The sequence below is a fragment of the Bison bison genome, unplaced genomic scaffold (genome assembly GCF_000754665.1).
Source record: "Bison bison bison isolate TAMUID 2011002044 unplaced genomic scaffold, Bison_UMD1.0 scf7180017864293, whole genome shotgun sequence".
Classification (NCBI taxonomy): domain Eukaryota; kingdom Metazoa; phylum Chordata; class Mammalia; order Artiodactyla; family Bovidae; genus Bison; species Bison bison.
The window spans coordinates 2,883,171-2,892,467 of record NW_011494865.1 but is presented as its reverse complement, the minus strand read 5'-3'; the positions used below and the strand labels follow the sequence as shown (position 1 = coordinate 2,892,467).

The window sequence follows — 9,297 nt, the reverse complement described above, 5'->3', positions numbered from 1 at the left end:
ACTCATGGATTGAACCTGTGTCTCTGGCGTCTCCTGCACTGGCAGGCAGATTCTTTACTGCTAAGGCACCAGGGAAGTGTGTGTAGATAGACAGATACACAGAAATATACATTATTGTCCATCTGTCTTACTTGGAATCTTAGTCCAAGAAGGCAGGGGTCTTTTCTGCCTTGGCCACTGCTGTATGCCCAGGGCCTGGCATGATGGTATACAGTAGGTGCCCAAAAATGGTTTCTGAGTGAATAGGAACCTATAATGAAGGGAATTTTTTTTCTGTATAGAATTTTGATGCTACATCTCCAATTAATATAGATCTGCCTAATAACTCAACATAAGCTCCTGCTCTACTTCAAATAAAAGTGATGCTTGTCCAATCAAATCATGTTGTTCAGGGTAACATGTGAAATGGTGAAGGGCCTTATAAGAAGTTTTTATAATGTATACTGAAACTTCACCTAATCCCCAACTGCTGAAAAAGAATGGACGCGGAGAATTAGACCATAAACCGAATATCTAATTTAGAAAATGTAACCGTTTTAATTTTGTCATTGTAAAGAGGTGTGTCTCAACTAGATTGTAACAAAATTACCACAGCTTATTCCAAAGGAAAATTTTAATACAAGAGATTTTAGAAAATTAAACACATTTGTTTAAAAATTCTATTGTGTAAACCGTAACGGAAGAGGGTAGTTAAGATAATACCACGTGTTTTGCAGCCCATCTGTGGGCTTCTCAGCCTTGCTTCCATCCAGACCATAGACTCCAGATTTGTCGCCGGTTCCCCCTCGAACAGACGGCTCACGGGGACCCACTCACGGGTCACCATGGAGCCTGTAGTCAAAAGAATTCTTCCACCACCAAGTCAGCATCTGATGAGTTAAGCAGTGTGTTTTACCAAATGGTGATGCCGGAGATGGAGCCGCTAAGGTTACAGAGGTAAAGACATTCTTTCCAGGATGGATCCCAGGTAATAAGAAGCCCTAATTAGCTCCACCACCCCCTCACTCCTGGCAATACCCATTCTCCAGCTCATCTCAATGCTGGTTGTAAACCTGCGATCCCGTCTTCTGTGTCTTCCGTCCCAGCTGTTGCAAAGGTCGTCCCCTTGTATGACCTCAAGCGATGGCAGAGAGAACTGCCGGAGGGGCATGACTTCTCCCCTTGCAGTTCGTGAAGGCAGTGATGGGATCTGAGGGCAAGGGGGGCATCTTGGCAGGTCAGCTAGTGGTCTTCGGTGAGGATGGCAAATCATCCCTGTGCCACAAACAACTGAATCCCTGGACCATGAAACCCTCGTGGATCCGGACGTTCTTCTATTCTTCTAGTGGGGTTGCTCATCCTTGGTATAAGCTCACCCATCTTTTAGAAAAACCAGTTTTCTTTCTTTTTTTTTTTTGCTTCTCTTCAGAAATTGATTAAGGAAACCCATTCAATATGATTGTTAGAACTGAGAACTACCAAAATCAGGCCCATTCCTGGCAGCAGGCAAGGGTGGCAAACAGGATGGTCTAAAATGCCGAGATGAACTCAGGGAGGGGCGTTTCCACTGCGGGCCGGGCAGAGGGCTGCTCTGCTCAGAGCGTGGAGGTGGGCAGTGCTCCCTGCTCGCGCCTATCGATCCGGGAGCTGAAGTTTTCTTTTAGACACATAATCAAGACCACGTGTTAGGGAAACAGGAAAAATCAAATTTTTGGCAAGGTTAGATAAAATATCTAGTGCTGCAACTGTGCGATTAACACAGAAAGCCAATCTGAACAGCAGACACGTAAAGCAGAGACGTGCAATATTTTGAAAAATGATCGTTGCAAAAGGCCTTGCTCGTGAGCAGACACCTGCCTGCCGGGGGCACCCAGCCCGGGGGTGAGGTTCAGCATGGGTGGCACTGTCCGGAGGGGAACACTGAGGCAGAGTTGAGACCATTATTGCCTTTGGGGTAGCAGCTTGAGCGTGGCATGCTCCTTCGAGAAAGCTCTTAGCTCATCAGATGCTCCCGCTCAGGGTCCTTCTCTGACAGGTCTTGGAGGCTGCCCATCCCAGCTCCAGGCTGAGGATCCAGTCAGTGATACGCCCAGGCGAGATCCTCCTCCTAGAGGAAGGCGCCTCCTGTGCACGGGCGCTGGCACCAAGCTGCCGGGCTGAGGGATGAAGGATGCTGAAGGTGACTGGTTAGGAGAGGTCTGCTGGGACCTGAGAACGGGCTCTGGTTTCTAGGTGTGGGGCCAGCTGGTGGCTCCAGGCTGCACCCCTGTGAAGGTGAGCAGGTGAGGTACGGGGGCTGAGGCCTGGGACCCTGGGACCGGGCCCTCTGGTGGGCACACACTCTCATGAGCAAAGAGGCCACCCCAGGCCCCAGATGCCAGGGCGCTGGGTGTCAGGAGACAAAAGCAGCAAAGCTTCGGATCCCCTGGGCTGCCCGGAGGGACTTCTTTCCTGTTTCCAGGCCCAAAATCTGGGGATGAATTCTCGGGCCTCCAGTGCCCGCTGCCTCTCGGAACTGGCTGCAGCTGTGTTACCAGTCCCGGGGTGTAAACAACTTTGACTGCCTCTGTGTTCTGAAAGGCACAACACAGCCTGGCAGTGCTGTCGAATCCAGCGGTTATCAAAGGCGGCATCCTAACAGGCCCCGAGCGACCACACCTGGTCCACACACCCCGGTTCACCAGCCTCTCTCTCACTGCTCGCGCCTCTTGCCAGGACTCACAGGATGGTACCCTGTCTCTGCAGCTCCGTCAGTGATCCTTCTGTGGCCAGGAAGCCCTTAGATGGGCCAGGCTATGGTGTTCACGGTGACCTCCGTGAGGTGCAACAGCCTCTTGGGAAAGCCACCTCTTCCCCCAGGGCCTGACTGTAGAGAGATCTGTGCAGTTTCGAGCCAGGATTCCACAGGGGCTGCGGAGCGGTGGCCGAGAAAGCTGGTGAGGTATACACCAGCCTCAGCCCTCACTCCCTGGGAGCTCTGGTTTTCTCTTAAGGAGAGATGTCTCTGCTTTTTCTGTGAGATGCGAACGGAGCTGGACCTGGCTGGGCTTCCATCCCAACCCGGCTGAAGCCACCCCTGAACAGCCTGCTGGACTGTGCTCTGGGGACTTGGAGGGGGCACTTCCTGCTCCCAGGGCAGGTGGGGCGCCGAGAGGGTCAAGGCCTGGAGACAGAAGGGCCCTTCTGCTCCTTTCTGACGAATGGGGAGCTCTTTCTTAGGTGCTAAAGAATCTTTGATCAAGGAGACAGAAGCCAGCGTCAGCTGGTCCTTTGTTGGGGGGCTGTCTTTCACCTGATGGGTCTCGGGGGCAGGGGGGACATCCTGCCTTCTGACTTAGATTGGGGGTGGATGCACAGATGATGACACGGCCTCGGAGGGGTGGCATTCTGTGAGCCACATCCCGGCCTGGACCTCAGGGTTTTGTTCTCTTTCTCCAGGAGCTGGTGGTCTGCCCCTTCTAAGTCCACCCCACCGCCCTGGTGAGCAGGGCTCTATCATGGCAGAATATTCCATGTGACTCCAGAGGTAAGGCTGGAGGAGGAGCTGTGATGTGCATGTCACGTGCGTATCTGAGCTGAAACCAGACGGACTGAAGATCGGGGTTTCTGCAGGGTCACAGAAACGGGGGCACAGAGGGCAAGCAGCCTGGAGGGGCCCCCGCAGGGCCCCTAGGAACATGCTTTCTACAACCCGCATGTGGGAGGGCAGGGCAAGCTTCCCATGAATAATTAAGCTTTAAAAACAGGAAGGCAGAGCTGCTCCTTTCCAAATACAGGCCGAGAGTGCTCTTATGTCTCCCTCCCGCTCAGCATCTGTCTGCTGTAGCTCTGGGTGCCTTTTTTCTTTTTTTGCTGTGTTTTCACTCCATGCACAGAACGTCAAAGCCGCTTCTTGGTGGGGTAGCTGGAGAAGGTGAGGCTAGAAATCGTTCTCAGATGTGTTTGGGGTCAGGCGCCAACACAGCCTGGCTGATCAGAACCCTGGAGAATGTTGGGGCGCTGGATCTATTCTGGGTCTCACGTGAACAGAGAGACGACACCCTGGGTTCAGATCTGGCTGTGCAGCCATCAGCTGGCCTCAAAGTGACCCCTGTGGAGGGCCCCACGTGCGGGGCGGAGCTCTGGGGCAGCTGGAACTTCCAGATGGTCCCGGAGGCCTGGGTGGAGGAGGGCTCTATGTTCACGGCAGTGCTCTGGGGCATGGGATTCCAGCACGGTGCATGTGCAGTGGATCCCTGGGCACACGAGGGGGAAACCAACCATGCTGCCTTTCTGGGACACGCTGTCCCTTGGGTCCTCTGACCCCCACAGGCCGACAGCAGGGCCCCCACGTACACACACTGCCACCTCCATCCATGCAGGACAGCCGGCTCGTGTCGCTCCCCTGGGCCTAGCTCACCAGGTAGAATGTCCCCTCTGAAGTTGCTGCAGCCTCCTTGAGTCCCTGGAGGGCCGTGTGCAAACGTCAGTTCTGACACGCCTCCCTCTGGTGAGCACGGGGCGTGCGGCACAGCCCTTCCAGGCTGGCCCTTCCAGGGTTTCCACTACAGGCTCCATGATGACCCACATTGCTCACCCAGGCATGGGCTGAGGTGTGCTCAGCCCTCTGCTTTTCACACATTTATGCCGCCTTTTGGTCCTTTGTATCAGCAGCTGAGGGTGACTCCTACCCAGGGTGGGGAAGAGTTCCACGTTTCTGGATGTTAAAACTGGCCAAACAGCTCTGGTCCCACGGGGGGACCTGATGCTGTTCTCCTCCTGTTCCCAACTGCTGCTGCTGGTGGTGGGGTGCTCTCTGAATGGGGGGAGCAGAGGGGTCAATCTTGGGATGCACCCAGCGCCCTGCTCCCACCGAGAGCATACTGGCCAACACATGTGCTGTCTTTAGGGGACAATCATGATTTGTTCAGAGTGAGTCACATTCACCCAAGTTCACAGAGAGTCACGCTGAGCTCCACAGAACCCCCAGAGGCCCACAGAAGCTTCTGAAGTACTTCCCAGAACCGAGTCTTTCAAAGCCTTGAGGACTCCTCTTGGCTTTGGCGGCCAAGGCCACCAACCCCTAGATAGCTCAGGGCTTTCTGGTTCAGGTCACTAGGTTGCTGCTGATGGCTGGCCTGACCAGGTACATGTAGGCTTCCTACAGGGGCCAGTCCTTCCAGAACCAACCAGAGAGGAGGTAGGAAGTTCTCCAAGAGCCACAGTTCCTCATCCCTAATGGCTCTGCTGCACGAAGGCCACGGGGCTGTCTCCCTGGAACCTGGTGGCAAGAACTAGGGTGTCTACTGATCCCTGGTGGGGCGTATGCGGAAAGGAACTAGCTCCCCCTCCGTGTTCATAGGTTGTAGCAGGCAATTACATTAAACGGGGGTAGGGAAGTAACAGTCATTCGAATTCCCACGTGGGAAAGAGTCAAGAGGTGAATGAAACTTCTGACCAAATGAGACAGACTTGTGCATCGCGACCAGGGGGCTCTGACTCTGAGCCCTCCAGTTGGCCTCTGGGCTGGAGGAAGGGGAATGCCTGGCCCTTGAGGCCCAAGGTGGGGCGCAGGGAGAGCAGGGCCCACGTGTCCACATCCGTCCAGCGAGGAGCCGCCCTGCTCTCACACAGCCCAGTTTAATCGGGGTGTCACACGCCTGGCAGGGCAGGTGTGCTCTCTGGGGTTCACCGGTGGGGGTAGGGTGGTCCCTCCGAGGTGGCAGGGGCCAGCTGCCGTGGCCGGGGTGAAGATGGCTGGCGCAGCACGTAGGGCCCAAGTCCGGGGTACCGGCGAGGTCAGAGGTCACCGCTCTGGGGCTCCACGTTGCGTGTCTCCCTGGGGTGCCCTCGGGCCAGCTTGGGGAAGCGGGAAGCCACTTTGGGCCGGCTGTTCTTGGTTAGTGCGTCTCCGGGAGGGGTGATGTCGCTGTAAGACAGAGTGGGGAGAATCGGGGTAAGTCAGGAGTTCTGAGGGCAACTGGTCACAGGCAGGGCAGCCGCTGGGGGCTGAGGGGGGAGAGGGGAGCAGCGGGAGTGGCTCAGGGCCACGGCGGCTGCCTGGCTGGGTGGCGAGAACAACCTGGAGAAATAAACCTCCTCTCTGCCGTGACCAGCACAGTTGTGGGGCCACAGTTCCGGACCCTCTTTTAAGTCGATGAAAGAAGATTCTGGTCTTGGCTTTCTTCCCACCATTTTCACTGATCTTCCAGCAAAGGCATTTTTCAAAGAGAAAAGAAAAAAACTGCTTTGGAGAATATTGCATTTAAAAGTCAAAAGATGCGAAAACCCAGGAGACGGAATTCCGGTGGAGTCGATCCTAAAAGAATAATCAGAGGTCTGCCCACGTCTAATTGTAAGGGCGTTCACAACAGCACTGCATGAACAAGCCAAAAATGGGGAACTACTTGCGAGTCCAGTGTGAGGGGCTCGCTGGTCCTGGATATAAAGCCCTCACATCGCAAGACGGCGGCAGCCCACGAACAAAGGGGAACAGACGTGCGTTTACGGGCCAGTGAGGGTGTACACTTCTGCAGACCTAAAAAATACAACCTAAAAGCTGAGAGTTATGTTTTATTCATTGGGAGTGTTTGGACTTCAAGCCGAGAGAAAGCATCTCAAGTGTCCCTGAGAGACCTGCTCCGAGGAGGCAAGGAGGGGAGCCAGGTTATATATATTAAAAGAAGTTTTGCAACAAAGGGCAGGCAGTCTGAATGTCAAAAAGTTGTTGTTGTTTAAAGAAAACCAGGTATCCCAAGTTAAGGGATTTAGCACTTTTCTATGTACGGGAAGATGCAAGAGCCCGGGCTGACTCTTCCTTTGAAATCATTCCTTTGATGTGCACCTCAGCCGTCTGGGGCCAGTATCGAGTTTCCTCATCCTGAGTTTCCCAGGGGCTCACAGTAAGGAGTGCCGGCAATCTGATGGCTGCTAGATGGTGGGTATTCTTTCCTTCCTGAGTTTCCTCAGGGGGGTCACCATCCATAATTACTGATGCCTATGACAGCCTTTGTTTATTGATATGGCAGGAAATATTCCATTTCTCAATTCCAACCCACGTTACAGCACAGTAGAAGGGGTATACAGAAAACACCTGAAGGATATACTTGTTTACTCCATGAATCTTTGCACACCCACGTGGGCCAAGCACTGTGCAAGGCACTAGGGCTAAACAGCAAAATGGATTCTTCCAGACCCTGTGGAGCTCACAGTCCGAAGGAGGGCTAAAAGCATCATGCGCTCACTCTAAGACTTAGGGTACAAAGCCTGCCTGAGTGGGGAGTCCCAAGCAAGGTGGGAAGGGCCTGGGATGGGGGGTGGGGCCCCGAGGCTCTGGGCACAGGAGCAGTGGGTGGAGGCAGCAGCTGGAGGACTCAAGAAGGTGATGTCCCTGGTCTGGTTGCATTTGAAGTGCCCACTGCCAAGGTCACTGCTCCAAGCACACAGGGCCAGGGCTGGGGCTGTGAACGTACAGGCGGTGAACTCGGTCTTATTTCCCACAGCTGCTGCACGCTAGCACACACTGAGATGTCTTACAGTTCTGGAGGCCGGCAGGCCTCGGTGTGATGAGGCCACGTTCAAGATGTACCAGACTTCTCTGGTGGCTCAGAGGTTAAAGCATCTGCCCACAATGAGGGAGACCTGGGTTCGATCCCTGGGTGGGGAAGATCCCCTGGAGAAGGGAATGGCTACCCACTCCAGTATTCTGGCCTGGGGAATCCCATGGACAGAGGAGCCTGGAGGGCTACAGTCCACAGGGTAGCAAAGAATCAGACATGACTGAGCGACTTCACTCAAGATGTACCAGTGTGTGTGCTCAGTCGTGTCTGACTCTCTGACACCATGGGCTGTATATCCTACCAGACTCCTCGGTCCATGGGATTCCCAGGCAAGAATACTGCAGTGGGTCGCCATTTCCTTCTCCAGGGGATCTTCCCGACCCAGGGACTATACCTGCATCTCCTGCATTGGCAGGTGGGTTCTTCACTGCTGAGCCACCTGGTGAGAGAGTCAATTCCTAGGCAGGTTGATAAGAAATCCGGGGTCCCCGAGGAGGAGATAAGGGTCTGGAATTCTCAAGGAGGAAAGGACAAACGTCTTTTTTTCTCCTCTACATTCCTTAGTCTTAGTCATGTAATACAGTTTTTTCTTTAAGCCCAGAACTGATGATTACACAACAAACAACTCAGCTTAAGGATTATATAACAACACTGTCTCCTGCTTGAGGACAGTTTCTCCTTCCTGAAAAGCTTCCGACTGATCCTGTTATCTTAAAATGTATATTATGGGAGTGAGTCTTATTGCCAAATTCAGACTTAAATTGAAGAAAGTAGGGAAAACCACTAGACCATTCAGGTATGACCTAAATCAAATCCCTTATGATTATACAGTGGAAGTGAGAAATAGATTTAAGGGCCTAGATCTGATAGATAGAGTGCCTGATGAACTATGGAATGAGGTTCGTGACATTGTACAGGAGACAGGGATCAAGACCATCCCCATGGAAAAGAAATGCAAAAAAGCAAAATGGCTGTCTGGGGAGGCCTTACAAATAGCTGTGAAAAGGAGAGAAGAGAAAAGCAAAGGAGAAGAAAAAGATATTCCCATTTGAATGCAGAGTTCCAAATAATAGTAAGGAGAGATAAAAAAGCCTTCCTCAGTGATCAATGCAAAGAAATAGAGGAAAACAATAGAATGGGAAAGACTAGAGATCTCAAGAAAATTAGAGATACCAAAGGAACATTTCATGCAAAGATGGGCTCGATAATGGAAATGGTATGGACCTAACAGAAGATACTAAGAAGAGGTGGCAAGAATACACAGAAGAACTGTACAAAAAAAATCTTCACGACCCAGATAATCACGATGGTGTGATCACTCACCTAGAGCCAGACATCCTGGAATGTGAAGTCAATCGGGCCTTAGGAAGCATCGCTACGAACAAAGCTAGTGGAGGTGATGGAATTCCAGTTGAGCTCTTTCAAATCCTGAAAGATGATGCTGTGAAAGTGCTGCACTCAATATGCCAGCAAATTTAGAAAACTCAGCAGTGGCCACAGGACTGGAAAAGGTCAGTTTTCATTCCAATCCCAAAGAAAGGCAATGCCAAAGAATGCTCAAACTACTGCACAATTGCACTCATCTCACACGCTAGTAAAGTAATGCTCAAAATTTTCCAAGCCAGGCTTCAGCAATACATGAACTGTGAACTTCCAGATGTTCAAGCTGGTTTTAGAAAAGGCAGAGGAACCAGAGATCAAATTGCCAACATCCGCTGGGTCATCGAAAAAGCAAGAGAGTTCCAGAAAAACATCTATTTCTGCTTTATTGACTATGCCA

General features: G+C 52.3%; 1 protein-coding gene across 1 annotated transcript in view; it reads right to left on the bottom strand.

Moving 5' to 3' along the window:
* Positions 1-514: 514 nt before the first annotated feature.
* SNX29 (sorting nexin 29) overlaps positions 515-9,297 on the bottom strand; it is a 576,571-nt gene continuing 567,788 nt past the window's right edge. The window contains 1 exon segment of the mRNA XM_010850681.1: positions 515-5,887. Coding sequence (XP_010848983.1) covers positions 5,758-5,887 — 130 coding nt within the window. The 3' untranslated portion in view covers positions 515-5,757.